This window comes from Calypte anna, unplaced genomic scaffold, assembly GCF_003957555.1.
Source record: "Calypte anna isolate BGI_N300 unplaced genomic scaffold, bCalAnn1_v1.p scaffold_105_arrow_ctg1, whole genome shotgun sequence".
In the NCBI taxonomy this organism is placed as follows: Eukaryota; Metazoa; Chordata; class Aves; order Apodiformes; family Trochilidae; genus Calypte; species Calypte anna.
In genome coordinates, this window is record NW_022045422.1 from 48,608 (window position 1) to 62,827 (window position 14,220).

Here is a 14,220-nt window from a genome sequence, read left to right on the forward strand (position 1 = left end):
CTTGTTGGAGTTATGGAACATTTTCCTGAAGTACAGGAAAGCTGGTAAGCTGCCTGGAAAAGGTTGCATGATGTCCTGCTCTGCCAAAGTAGACTTGCTAAGTAGTTGTTTTGTATTTTCTTACTATAGAAAGTGAGAGAAGTAGGTTTTGAAAACAAAGCACTTTTTCATTTGAGAAAAGAAAAACCATGTAGGTAAAATAAAGCTATTAATCACCTCCAAAGCCTCTGTCCCTGACCAATCCTTCCTCCCTCCTGCTCCTCCCTTAGCTGGCTCATTTTCCAGACATTCCCAATGACTCCTCTGCTGTGAGGAAGTCTGGCAAGATGCCAATTGCAATATAAATAAATAACTCCTTTTATTCACATACATTTTAATTGACTTTTCATATGTGGTTGAAGAGAATGTGATTCTTCTAGAAATGGAAGTCCATAGTGAATAAAGAAAACCTCAAAAAAAGAAGAGGGGGGTAGCAGAGTGAACTAAAACCACTGCATCTCGCTCTTCTTCCCTGGTGTGTAGGTCTCCAGGCAGAGCTGGAAGCTCTCCAGAAGGAGAAAGCTGAGGAAGGTCAATGGAGATCTCTGTGTGGTTCTCAGGTACTTTGTGTGAAGGCCAGGGAGGTTTCCATGGTGGGGCTGGGGAGGGTAGGAGGGAGATCCCGGAGCAGCTGAGAGCTTGGTGTGACTGAAATGAAGCTGGGCTGAAGTGGGGAAGTGCTTCTCAGGGGCTGTGCAGAAGCAGGGCTGAGACTGAGGACAGGAGGCATTTCTTTCTGCTGCTGCAGATTTCCCTGGAAAAGCTGAAGGGCTTGTAAAAGCAAGGTCAGCCAAGTTTCCCTTCTGTCTTAGGCAGGAGAAGTCTTTTTCAAGCTGGCAGTGGGTGGCAAAGCAGGTCCTTGTTTGAGCTCTTTCCAGCTGTGTGGTTTGATCTCTTTTAGGAAGAGTCACCTGAAGAGGAAGAACTGCAGGAGAATCAGGAGCAGGAAGAATTCAATAAAGAATTGTGGGCTGCAATTGCTGCATGTGTCACCAAGTACATTTTGAATGAAAGTCCTGATCTTTTGACAGGGACTGCAGAGAACAAGCCTGGTGAGAGGAATGATTTGTTTAATAGTGATTGAGATTCTTCCTCTGTGAATGCCCAGTAAATGACCAAAGATTGTGTTGACTTCTGATAGGGAATTTTTTCCCTCACTTGTGAATCCTGGTGGGATTCCTGTTCTTTTTCATTCTTTCTTTGAGAATGGAAATCGTGGCTTTGTGTTGCAAACAGTGCTGTGTATCTAGGAAGTGCCCTGCTTTCTTTGTTTGCTGTGTTCTGCCTCTGAACCAAGTGTTTTGTGGCAGCAAGCTGCACGCACGTCGCTGTGTGTGACCTGAATGAACACTGACCAAGTGAGAGAAGCAGTTTTGTACAGCTATCTTTACTGAAACAGTGGAGGAGCCTCAGGCCTCAGAGCAGGAGGAGGAGGAGGCCCCCTTTGCATTGCTGGAAGCATCTTGCTGGTTACTGCATGGCACACAGTTTATCTGAGAGAGAGATCCTGCACCTTGGAGACACTGGAGTGAATTATTTGTGGCCATAGTGATATTCAGAAACTTTCTTTTTTACATAAGAAAGTAAAATGTCACCAAAGAAAGGATTGAACACAGATGCACATGAAATGTGTATTCTGATCATTTTCTCTCTAGCTTGTCACAAATTTGAGGGGATGTGATGTTTTCTGTTCAGATTGTTCTCACCATTAATCAAGATGCACTCTAGGAGTAACTAAGTAGCATTAAGTCCTGCTGGTTGTAAAAATCTGTTGTTTTCCCTGTAGGTGAGCACTCCGGATCTACTTTCCATGTGTCATCACCAGCAAAAATAAAGGCCTAAAGGAAGCCAGTGACAACTCTGGGGTGCAGGTATGTGAAGCCAAATATTTGGCATTAGAGTCTGGGCTGGTAAGTGGCATTATAGAGTAAATTGGATGATAGAGTAAGGTAAAGAAAAGTAACCAGAAAGTGACTAATGGTGATGGCAGAGTCCTGCAGAGGAAGGTTGTGTTACTGTCTGAAGTTGGGTACAGTCCTCTTAGGACGAGGAAAAATCCTTGCCAGATGCTGGATATTTGCTGTAGTGCTGCTTTGTTTCCAGCTGGTTTGCTTCAGTTTTGCCCAGTGTTGTTGCTGCTGTGCTGTGCAGATAAAGACTGCTGGGTGGCATATTTGTGAGGAAAGTTCCTTAAGACCCTTTGCCTTCCTTAGAACTGTCTTAATTTTTCTGGAGTGTTCCAACAGTCACAGCACTGATCATGGAATTAATAGGGTTTTCTTACTGGATTGTGTTTTCAAAGGGAATATATGGCAGAAAAGATGAATTTCATGTCCTTTCCTTGAATAAGGAGAGGTCCTGCAGAGAACAGAATTTGATTCTGTGAAGGAAAAAAAGTATGTCTTTTTTTGGCTACCGTTTTCTCAGCGTGTCTGAGGTTTGAGCTCTCCATGGGAAAGGGAGGGTAGCTCAGAGTTGTTGTGCAGGTGTTGTCTGCCTTTTGGAAGAAGCTGTGTAAGCACAGGGCATTCCCAGATTGCTTTGAAGCTCTGGTGCTGAGCAGTCCCAAGTGTTGGTAACTCTTGCTGCTCCTTGCAGGTGGTTTGAGTGCTGTGATACAGGCTCCCCAAAACCCTTCAGGTCAAATGGGTTTGGTCATTCCTAATCTGTTCCTGCCAGAGAGAATTCTTTGTGTCTGAATGTTTCAGAACTGATGAAAAAAAGAAAAGGAAAAGCCAACAGAAAGCTTGGTGGAAGGTGGCAGAACACACGTGGAAGTGGCTGCAAATCCAGTCCACCATTCAGCTCACCTGGGACATCCTGGCACCAGTCTGGTTCTGAACAGAAGTCCAAGTCCAGTAGGAAGCATCCCCAGCTCACCCATTGGAGCAGAACCATTGATGAACAGGATTTCCTCTTCTGCAAAACCCTCAGGTCAAATGGGTTTGGTCATTCCTAATCCCCTCTACTGTTCCTGGTTCCTACCAGAGATCATTCTTTGTGTTTGCTGAATGTTTCAGAATTGATGGGAAAAAAAAAAAAAAGGAAAAGCCAAGAGGAAGCTTGGTGGAAGATAAAAGAACAGACGTGGAAGTGGCTGCAAATCCAGTTCACCATTCAGCTCACCTGGGACATCCTGGCACCAGTCTGGTTCTGAACAGAAGTCCAGTAGGAAGCATCCCCAGCTCACCCATAGGAGCAGAACCATTGATGAACAGGATTTCCTCTTCTGCAGTCAGGGTAAACATTTTGAAATCCCATCCTCAGCTACTGCTGAAGAGCATCTGTAAGCAAGGTTGTGCTTTTTAGCCTAAAGTTACAACTCCTTTGAAGGGATTACTCCTGGTGTAACTCCTCCTCATCCCAACACAACATCTAGGTGTGCTAGGGGTGAAAAGTTTGGGTTTTGAGGGCTGTTTCCCAAGAGTGCCCAGAAACCAAAGATGATGCCACAGGATCTTCCTAGCTAAGCTTTAAATTAAATTTTCTTATCTAGGCTGTATGACTATAATAAATAAGTCTGCAATAAATCTCATTTTATACTTCAATGTAGAAGATCCACTGTGTGTAGGAGGCATTTGGGTTTTTATGGGGTTCTCCTGGAGGAGCTGTGAATTTGGTCACTGCTCTCCCTTTAGTCCTGGAGAGAGGGCCCTTCCCTCCACTCTGCTGGTTTATGGCCTCACTTGTTTGGCCCTTGGAGTTTTTGTCTGGTTTTGTGTGGATTGGAAGAAGGTTTTAGAATGTTTTAGGATATTGCACTCCTGTTAATGGGATATTTTCTGGATACAAGCAGGAACTGGATGAGTTCATCTCTGAAGAAGTTGGTAAGAAGAAGATGGTAAGATGAAGAACAAGGTAAGGTGTCATGTTAGAGGTAGGAAAAATATAACTGCTCCTAACTCTTAAAAAGAACATCTTGAAAGCTGTTTAGTTCCTTGCTAAGCACAGGGTTTTTTTTCTACTCTCTTTACACAGAAACTTTCTGCTTACAAAATGCTCTTTAAGCGCTTGCCTGAAAAAAAGCAAACCCAAAACCCACAAGAACAAAGAAAAGTGACCCATTTCCTCCCCACAGATACACTTGGCTTCAGCTGAAGTCATCTTTCCCTGGACTTAATCCTCAATCCCAACCAGAAAAGGAGCCCCGCAGAGTTTCATAGCCCTGAGCCATCACTTCTCCAGCACAGGCCCATAACACAAATGCTGTTATTTCTTGGGTTTTGCTGTCCCTTACTCATTGCTTGTGTTTGTAGCTCCTCTGTGTCAGTCTTTTTTTTTTTGCATAGGCAAGAAGAGGATGATCAGTGACAAAAGTTGCCCTATTTTTTAGAGAAAAATCACTCAGTATTGTTCAGGCAAAGGAGCTGAATTGTTGTCATCCATGGCATCAGACATGTTCTGTGATGTCCAAGGGGGAATTGCAGCTATTTTGTAATTATTCCTCCAAAGTCACAGCTTTGCAGGAAGCCCCTGAGCCCATTTCCTTCTGTTTCTGTCTGCTTTTAATCACAGAGAGTGTTCAGCTCTGGCTTCGTAGCCGTAATGTTCTGACAGTGACCTCTTTGCCCCTCTCTCCTGTAAAAGTAACACCAGGAATCTTGTCTCTTTTCTGCCCAGACACTGATGAACTTTACATCTTTGGGAGCTTATTCCATACCTTTTGATGGATCAGAAGAGATGAAAATATGTTTCTGTCAGTCTGAATAAATGTTCTGAGTCTGTTGGATGGATGACAGCCCTGGTGCCCTTCCCTGGTGGTTTTTTGATGTGTAGTCCTCTCCCTCTCTCCTTTCCCGTTTTCCCCTTTCCCCCTTTCCCCCTTTCCCCTTTCCCCCTTTTCCTATTTCCCCAATCTCCCCCATTTCACCCCTTTCCCCCCTTTTCCCTTTTTCCCCCCTTTCTCCCCTTTCCCCCTTTCCCCCTTTTCTCCCTTTTCCCCATTTCCCCCTTTTTCTCCTTTCCCCCCTTTTCCCCCTTTCCCCCTTTCCCCTTCCCTTTCCCCCTTCCCCTTTCCCCCTTCCCCTTTCCCCCTTCCCCTTCCTTTCCCCCTTCCCCTTTCCCCCTTCCCCTTTCCCCCTTCCCCTTTCTCCCTTCCCCTTTCTCCTTCCCTTTTTCACTTCGTTTTCCCTTCCTCTCCCATTCCGCCCCAAATTCCTTTCCCCTCCTATTATTCCCCCCGTCCCATTCCCTCCTCACCCATTACCCCTTTCCCCTATCTTCCCCCCACCCTTTCCTCCCCCTTTCCACCCCTTTCCCCCCCTTCCCCCCCTTCCCCTCCTCACCCCCCTTTTCCTCCCCCCCCCCTTCCCCCTTTCCCCCCTCCTTTTCCTCAACCCTTTTCCTTCCCCCTTTTCCTCCCCTCCTTTTCCTCCCCCCTTCCCCCCCCCTTTTCCTCCCTTTTCCCCCCTCCTTTTTTGCTTTCCCCCCTCCTTTCTACCCCCTCCTTTCTCCTCCCCCCTTTTTCCCCTCTTCTTCCCCCCCTTTTCCCCACTCCCTTTTTCCCACCCCCTCTTTCCCCCTCTTTTTCCCTCCTCCTTTTTCCCTCTTCTTCCCCCCCCCTTTTTGTCCCTTTCCCCCCCTTTTTCCCCCTCCCCTTTTTTCCTCCCTTTTCCCCTCCACCCCTTCCCTTTCCTTTTCTTCCCTCCCCTGCCCTCCCCACCCTCTCCTTTTTTTTTTTGTAATTTTTGTCAATAAATTGATTTGAATTTTGCTTTTAAAATTTTCAGCAGTCTCTCACCCTTATTTCTTGCTGCTACCAAATCTGCTCCTCTTACCCTTTTTCATTTTCTGCACCCTGCTTTATGAAATGCAATAGAAAAACCCTCATATTTCTGAAGCAAAAGACATAGCTGGCTTTTCAAGAGTGCATAAAGGACCTTGGCAGTAGAAAGACTGCTCCAGAAATCACTTGGGCACCAGCAATGTGCTCATGTCCTTTGCTGCGTGTCTGGCATGGCTCAGTTTTGAGGGCCAGAGCTCAGCTCCAGTTCCATGGTGTGGGCCAGAGGGTTCATTTTCCTAAGGAAAGCACATGGACAGTGGATTTCTTCCCAGTGCTTTCTGATGCCACTCCAGTTTCAGAGCCTCATTCTAAAAGAGGCTTCATGGCAGCTCTGCTCTCGAGCTGTCACACGTGTCTCCACACCCAGCCCTCTGATCTGCTCCCTTTCCTTCAGGCACAACTCACAGCAGCAAACACTCATCTCACCATCTCCCTTTGGGGATCCAGTCCAAACTTGTGCTGCCTCTGCACAGAATGACTTCTGCAGCCTGACCAGCACACGACAGACACATCCTGCAGAGGGGGACAGGGCTTTCCTATTTGTCAGACAGAAAGAGGAATTGGGATATCCCCAGAGAGAGCAGCTCTTCAAGAAACAGGCAGGGAGCTCTAAGGCACAGACAGCTTTGCCATTCAACTCTCTTATGGAGAAAAGAATTCTCTTCAGAATACTTTTGGTGGAAGCATTTGGTCCCTGCAGAGAAATCTCTGGGGCAGTCCTGTTCCCAGCAGGTCCCAAAGCCAAGCAGAGAGCATCCATCCCTTGGTGGTCAGCAGCTGGAACAAAGGACCTTACCAACAGGTTTTCCAGTCTATTTGCTAGGTTGTGTTTCCTGTATCTAGGGTGTATCTCTTGATGTCACACCATCCCACACTGTCAGTCATTCTGAAGTTCAGAGGATATCATTTTATTTCTGCAGACCTCTGCTTAGTGTAAGGTACGGCTAAAAACCAGGTGTGTCCTGGTTTGGGGCAGGATAAAGGTAATTTTCTGTCTTGTACTTTTGCTTTCTTGGCAGCTGCTGCCCACAGACACTGCTGCTGTTGAGAAAGCCAACGCTGCTGCTGCTCCTGCTGCAGACACCACAGCCTCTCCCCCTCAGCACACACAGATACTTGTTGACCCTGGGACTGGGAGAAAAGGAAAACCATGGGAATGAGAAATGAGCCTGTTCCAGGCAGGTGAAGGACAAAGAGGGGATTGCCTCAGTGTCCAGCACTTGTGCCAACACTGTTTGCTGTCTTTATAATCCCCCTGTGGGGTGGGACAAAAGGCTCTTTCAGCCCCTTTGTGGATGAAGCCACGCTGGGGAAGCCCTTGAGCAACCTCATCTGGTTCATCCTGCCTTGAGCAGGGCACTCAGAGAAGGAGATGCTCAGGGGTCTCTTCCAGCCTGAGGTATTCTGTGATTGAGAATGATCTGGAGGGTCATGGGAATGATCTGTAGGATCATGGAGCAGGAGGAGCACGGGAAGCTCATCCTGGAGCAGCTCCAAGAGACACTACTGCTGAGTGAGGCTGATGCTGTGGATGGGATTAAGAAGGGAGTTCCATGGGGAAAGGGGCAGGGTTGGCTTCAGTTGAGTGGGATCATGGAATCATGGAATGGGTTGGGTTGGATCAGATGATCTTGAACCCTTCCAACCCAACCCATTCCATGATTCCATTGTTCTGTGAGAAAGTCCCAGCCAGTTCCAGGCCTGAGAGTCTCCACAGCCACCACCAGGGCTTTGTGATGCAGGGTCTGGTGCCTGGATACCTGGGGGTATTCAAGGGATGTGGAGACCTGGGGTTCCCATATCTGGGAGAGCACCTCCCTCAGGAGTCAGCAGCTGCCCTGGGTGACCATGGAATGTCTGTGGCAGAAAATGCCCAAGATGTCCCTGGAGAAGGAGGTGGAAGCCTGCTGCCAGCCCTCCACAAGACCCCAGGGTCAGTGACTGAAGGAAGGGCCAGAACAGAAGTTCCCCTGCAGGCTGTGGGGAGAGGGCAGCTGTCCCCTGCAGCCCATGGAGGAGCACGGAGGGGCAGATGTGGATCTGCAGCCCTGGAGAAACCCACACCAGGGTGACATTAGTTACTAACTGAAATACATAAAATTTTAGAAAAAAGTCACATTGGAGCAGCGTGAGCATGTCTGGGGCAAGGGGCAGGAAGGTGAGATGGCTTTTGTCTCTCTGTGTCTAGATGTCCTTCTTTTCCTTTCCAGCAGAGCTGTTCCATGCCAGCTGTGCAGTTGAGTTTCCAGCCCCTCAGTCTCTCTCCCTTCTCCTCTCTCCTTTCCCCAGAGGGGAAGGTGTCTCTGCTCCAGCACTGCTCTCCCCTCGGGGACTGCTCTCAGCTGCCCCTCTCCTCTGCCCTGCAGCTCTCCGAGCGGTTCCTTTCCCCTGCTTGAAGATGTTGATGGCAGAGGCCCTGTGGCTGCTGGGAGAGCTGTGTTTGGATTGGGTGTGCTTGAAATGCTCGAGTTGCACAGCTGGCAAAAGCTCTGGTGTTTGAGGAGCTGATTCTGAGGCTTTTCTCTTTTCTGTGTCTTTACAGATCAGCCCTTAGCCTTCTGTCATGATCCTCCAGTCCTGTGACCCTTCCCACCATGTTTCAGTTGTTGTTCCTATGATATCAGAACTACCTGACTGGGCATGGAGCTCCAGCTCCTCCTCTTGATTTGATTTCCCAGGCTGCTTGTGTTTGTATCCATACACTTCAGGAGGCTGATCTTTTGGTTCCTATTTAAGGAGACAGCCAAGGAACATTTTCCACTCCTCTGGCTGGCCTCGTTTCATTCCAGGTCAGTTGTAGTGGTGATGGTGGGGTGATCATTGCCATCTTGGATCCCTCCCTGCAGGTCCTTCAGTTTAAAGACCATCTCCCCAAGCTGACCAGTGGGTACTGACGTGCCACTTCCAGGCTCCTCTCTAGTAAGCCCAGTTTTATCTATCCAACCCTCCTGCCATGGGCTGGAACTCCTCCCACTAGATCAGGTTGCTCAGACCCCCATCCAGCCTGACCTTAAAAACTTCCAGGGATGGATAGGGCTTCCACCACCTCTCTGGACACCCTGCACCAGTGTCTCACTACCCTCATGGGGAAGAACTTCTTCCTAATATCTGATCTAAATCTACTCTCCTCTAATCTGAATATATTCCTTCCTGTCCTATCACTACCTGACATCCTAAAGTCCCTCACCAGCTTTCTTGTAGCCCTCTTCAGGTACTGGAAGGCTGAGGTCTGCTCAGAGCCTTCTCTTCTCCAGATTGAATAACCCCAAGTCTCTCCGTCTGTCTTCATAGGAGAGGTGCTCCAGCCCTCTGATCATCCTTGTGGCCACACTTTGGGTGCAGCCATCAAGGCAGTTCTTTATCTACCCATGGTCCATCCATCAATCCATCAAACCCATCTTCTACCAGGTTGGAGACCAAGATCATATGTGGGACAGTGTCAAAGCCTTTGCTCAGGTCCAGGTAGCTGACCTTGTGTCTCTTCCCTTCCTATTGATGCTGTGACATTCCCATAGAAGGGCCACAAGGTTTTTCAGGCATGGGAGTGCCTGAAGGGTGGGTTTGGGCATGGTGTAGCTTTTCTTCACAGTAGGAAACAGCTTAAGCAAGAAAGAATAGCCCAAAGTGCAGGCAGGCTTCCTCAGCACCGGAGCCACCTGCACCTTCCTTTTCCCCACCTGCCATCACTGCCTCCTGCTTCCTGCTCCCCCCACACCCTGCAGGGGACGCTGCTTTCTCAGGGCTGTCCCTCAGGGGGACCCAGGCACACACAAAGAAACTTTGGAAACTTTGGACTTGGACTCTGCCTTGGACTCTCTTGTTGACAAAGAAGCTTCTGCAGCTTCCTCTCCTTGCCTCTGGAGCAATTGTCATGGGCTCAGCATCAACCCCCCAGAGGGCTCATTACAGCTGTGAGCTGGGCTCCTGGGATGGAGGGAGCTGCTGGCAAGTGGGCAGTGCTGCAGAGAGAGAGCTCTGGGCAGGAGCAGCTCCTCTGCAGAGCGCAGCAGGGCTGAGGGCACTGCCAGGGTATCTGGGGGAGATGAGCAAGGCAGAGGGAGATTTAAGGGGGTGAAGATGGAGGGGATGAGTGCCAGCTGAGTGGAGGAGAACCTTCCCAGCTTCTGAGATGGTGAGTGCCTGGTGCAGGGCAGTGAAGCTGGTGCAGTTCCTGGAGGCATCTCCTAATGCTGCAGAGCCAGAGATGCTGGGAGCTGGAAGGGGGGGAAGTGGCTGGAGGGGGAAGGGGCTGGAGGTGGAAGGGGAATTGTGAAGAGGAGTGAGGGGGTGTGTGCAGGCAGGGGTGCCCAGGGCTGTCCTTCAGAGCAGGGTCCTGCAGCCCAGGGGCTGTGTGCTGGGGCAGGGACTCTGCTGCCTGCCTGCCTGCCAGGGGCAGCTCTCAGCCTGCCCGGGGAGCTCCCTGGTGCTGGCAGAAGCTGTGGCTGGCAGGAGACAGGGAGCACAGGGCAGGCTCCTGGCGCTGGTGAGAGAGGGATGAATTGCTCAGGGCTGCTCACAGCTCCAGCTGATGCCCAGAAGATTTCTGAGGGGACTTTTCAGGAGTCCCTTCATGGCAGGGCTTTCCTGCTCCAGTCTGGGCTCTCCTCAGGCTCTGCTTCCACTTGTCTCTCCAGGGCATGGAAAGCTCTTTCTGCACTCTGCAGAAGGCACACAGACCCCAGTTCTCCTCATCCCTTGTCTGAGCTGTTCCTGAGCCCCTGAACAGCCAGAGATGCCCCTGGACAGGTCCTGCTGCTGCCAGGAGGTGTCTTCAGGGCAGAGCTGAGCACTCAGGGGGTGAGATGGGGGCTGTGAGCACTGCCAGGGAGGAGAGCTGGGGACAGAGAAAGAGCTGCAGGCAGCAGAGATGGGCAGGGATGGAGAGGGAGCTGCTGCCTGGAAGATGATGGCAGGGGGATTCCTGCACCTCCCAGCCATCCCCTGCAGAGCTGCTGCCTTCCTGAGAGCTGAACCCTGCTCTCTGTCACACAGCACAGTCCCCCAGCCCTTCAGATCATGGTCACTGAATTCTGAGCATCCTTCCAGCAGCCCACCTTCCAGCGAGGAGAAATGCTGGAGTCTCTGCATGTGTCTCCCTTTCCTGACTCTCTTGGCAGCAGACCTTTTGCAGGTTCCCCTCTTGCCCCTGCTGCTGCTGCCCTTGTTCTTCCCCTTCTTTTCGCTGGGCTGGGAGGTAAGGATTCGGGTGCAGCTCAGACACTGATGCTGCAGGTCCTATCCTGCTGTTGTTTCCATGGAGGAAAAGCATCCAAACTGACTGAGATTTGAGGCTGTGGGGACTGCAGGGTGTGGGGCTGGGGGTCAGCCCACCCTCCTGTCCGGATACCCCATTTTAGGGTCTTTGCCTCTTTGTGCAGCTGAGAGCAGGACTGATGGACAGAGCAGCTGTCCTCACTCTACACTAAGGGACAGTCCCTTTGTCTCTCAACATCCTGAAGGTTTCACTTGCAGAGCAGCAGAAAGACCAGGGGCTATTGCATTAAAATTTTCCTATGTATTTTTTTAGAAATTTGTGTTTCTCTAGCAGAATTTCTGTTTCTCTGTTTGTGTTTCACTAGCAGAAATTTTTAAATGTTTTTTTAATTAACACTGCCCTAACGTCTCCCTTTTTTTTTTTTTCTTTTTTTTTTTTTTTCTTTTTTTGACTAAATTTGACTAAGATCCGTAGTGGCATCAGATGTCCAACAGCAGCTCCATCAGGCAGTTCCTTCTCCTGGCATTTGCAGACAGGCGGGAGCTGCAGCTCTTGCACTTCTGGCTCTTCCTGGGCATCTACCTGGCTGCCCTCCTGGGCAACGGCCTCATCATCACCACCATCGCCTGTGACCACCACCTCCACACCCCCATGTACTTCTTCCTCCTCAACCTCTCCCTCCTCGACCTGGGATCCATCTCCACCACTCTGCCCAAAGCCATGGCCAATTCCCTCTGGGACAACACAGACATCTCCTACAAGGCATGTGCTGCACAGACCTTTTTCTTTCTCTTTTTGATTGGTGGGGAGTTTTATCTCCTGACCATCATGTCCTACGACCGCTACGTGGCCATCTGCAAACCCCTGCACTACGGGACCCTCCTGGGCAGCAGAGCTTGTGTCCACATGGCAGCAGCTGCCTGGGGCACTGGGTTTCTCACTGCTCTGCTGCACACAGCCAATACATTTTCCCTGCCCCTCTGCCAGGGCAATGCCCTGGACCAGTTCTTCTGTGAAATCCCCCAGATCCTCAAGCTCTCCTGCTCACACTCCTACCTCAGGGAAATTGGGCTTCTTGTGGTCAGTGTCTGTTTATCATTTGGCTGTTTTGTTTTCATGGTGGTGTCCTATGTGGAGATCTTCAGGGCTGTGCTGAGGATCCCCTCTGAGCAGGGAAGGCACAAAGCCTTTTCCACGTGCCTCCCTCACCTGGCCGTGGTCTCCCTGTTCATCAGCACAGCCATCTTTGCCTACCTGAAGCCCCCCTCCATCTCCTCCCCATCCCTGGACCTGGTGGTGTCATTTCTGTACTCGGTGGTTCCTCCAGCAGTGAACCCCCTCATCTACAGCATGAGGAACCAGGAGCTCAAGGGTGCTTTGTGTAAACTGATGACAGGATTGTTTTCATAAGTAATAAATTCTCAGTTTCTTATGCATAGCACTGATAACATATATCATTCAAATTGTGTCTCATTACAGTCCCAGCCTTCATTTTCTTTTTTAATACTGTGAACAAAGAAATCTCATGGCTAAATTTCTAGTTCCAAACCTTCATTTCAGGTAATAACCAGAACCTTCTAGATAGGTTTTTTGAATAAGATCTGTGTCCCATTTCTAAAAAATAAAGGATGCAGCAGTGATTTCTTTACCTGATGTCCTCTTTCTGTGACTTCCTCTGCTGTTAGGTTTAGGTCCAATAAGAGTGCTCTGAGAAGGAATTTAACAAGGAGGTTCACACTGATCCTTGTGACTCAATGGGAGTGACCTCCTCATTGTGTTCCCTGAATCCTGCACAAATCTCTCCAACTTGATCTTGGCTCCATTTCCACTGTCCCTCTACAAAATATTGCCTCAGATCTCCATCTCAGCCACTCCAATTTTAACCCCTACATGTCCCTTCCACATATTAGCAGACAAATCCTTGACATTAGATCCTATGAAGTCACACCTTCCATATTAAAATCACCTTTTCCTGGTGATTTAGGAAAGAGAGTGGTGATCTGAGGAAAGGAACAGAGCTTCACAAAGGGCCAAATAGGCCTCAGCAACCTCCTGACCTTCTGCTAATTGCAGCAGTGGAGAAGGCAAGGGGTGCAGACATCATCTACCAAGACTTTATATGATCCTCTAAAACATTCTCATTGTTGAATTAGAGAGGGATGTGTTTGATGGATGGACAGTTGGATGGACAAGGAAATGACTGGATGACCTCATGCAGACAGCTATGGTCAGTGGCTCAATGTCCAAGGGAAACCAATAGTGAAGAGCGTCCCTTCTGGACTTAAAGGTACCTTCTAAAGAGTAGTGGATGTCCCCAGTACTAATTAATGTCTTCATCAGTGACAGGGACTGTGAGATCAAGTGATTCCTCAGGAAGTTTGCAGATGACACCAAGCTCAGTGGCACAAGTGATTCACTTGAGGGTAGGGATGACAACCAGAGGAACCTGGACAGGTTTGAGGAGTAGGTCTGTGCATACCTCATGTACTTCATCAAGGCCACGTGAAAAGTCCTGTTCCTGAGAGGAGAAAACCCCGACTGTCAGTAAAGACTTGGAGATGCATGATTGAGAGCAGCCCTGCAGAGAATGACTTGGGGATCCTACTGGGTCAAATCATTTATGATAGGGTAACCCACCCAGCTGATCAAGGGAAGCACGTGGATGTAATATTTCTGGGCTTCAGGAAGGCTTTTGGTACTGTCTCTCAGCATCCTCCTGGATAAAATGTCCATCATACAGCTGGACAACCCTGCTATGTGATGGGTGAGCAACTGGCTCACAGGTGGAGTACAAAGAGTGACAGTGAATGGCGTCACATCAGACTGGTGACTGGTCACTAGTGGGGTCCTGCAGGGCTCCATCCTTGGTCCAGTCCTCTTCAATATCTTCAGCAGTGACTTGGGTGCAGGACTGGAAGGAATCTGAAGCAAGTTTTTGGATGAGAGACCCTGGCAGGTTAGAGAGCTGGGCAATCAGCAGGCACAGGAAGGACAAGTGCTGAACCACAAGTTCAGCAAGTGCTGAATCATCAACCACAAGGGCAAATGCTGAATTCTGCACCTGGGATGGGGCAACCCTGGGGGCAAGTACAGCCTGGGGAACGAGTGGCTGGAGAGCAGAGAGGGACCTGGGGGTCCTGGTTGATGGCAAACTGGAGATGTGCCAGCAGTGTGTCCTGGC

General features: G+C 49.4%; 2 protein-coding genes across 2 annotated transcripts in view; one reads left to right on the forward strand and one right to left on the reverse strand.

Moving 5' to 3' along the window:
• LOC115600185 (olfactory receptor 14J1-like) overlaps positions 1 to 14,220 on the reverse strand; it is a 104,179-nt gene that overhangs the window by 36,396 nt on the left and 53,563 nt on the right. The gene's annotated exons all lie outside the window — the stretch shown is intronic.
• Positions 11,523 to 12,449, forward strand: LOC115597776 (olfactory receptor 14J1-like). The gene has a single exon (XM_008497639.2). The coding sequence runs from the start codon at positions 11,523 to 11,525 to the stop codon at positions 12,447 to 12,449; it is 927 nt and encodes a 308-aa protein (XP_008495861.2).

Coding starts and splice junctions, on each gene's coding strand:
- LOC115597776 (XM_008497639.2), top strand. CDS start 11,523: ATGTCCAACAGCAGCTCCATCAGGCAGTTCCTTCTCCTGGCATTTGCA.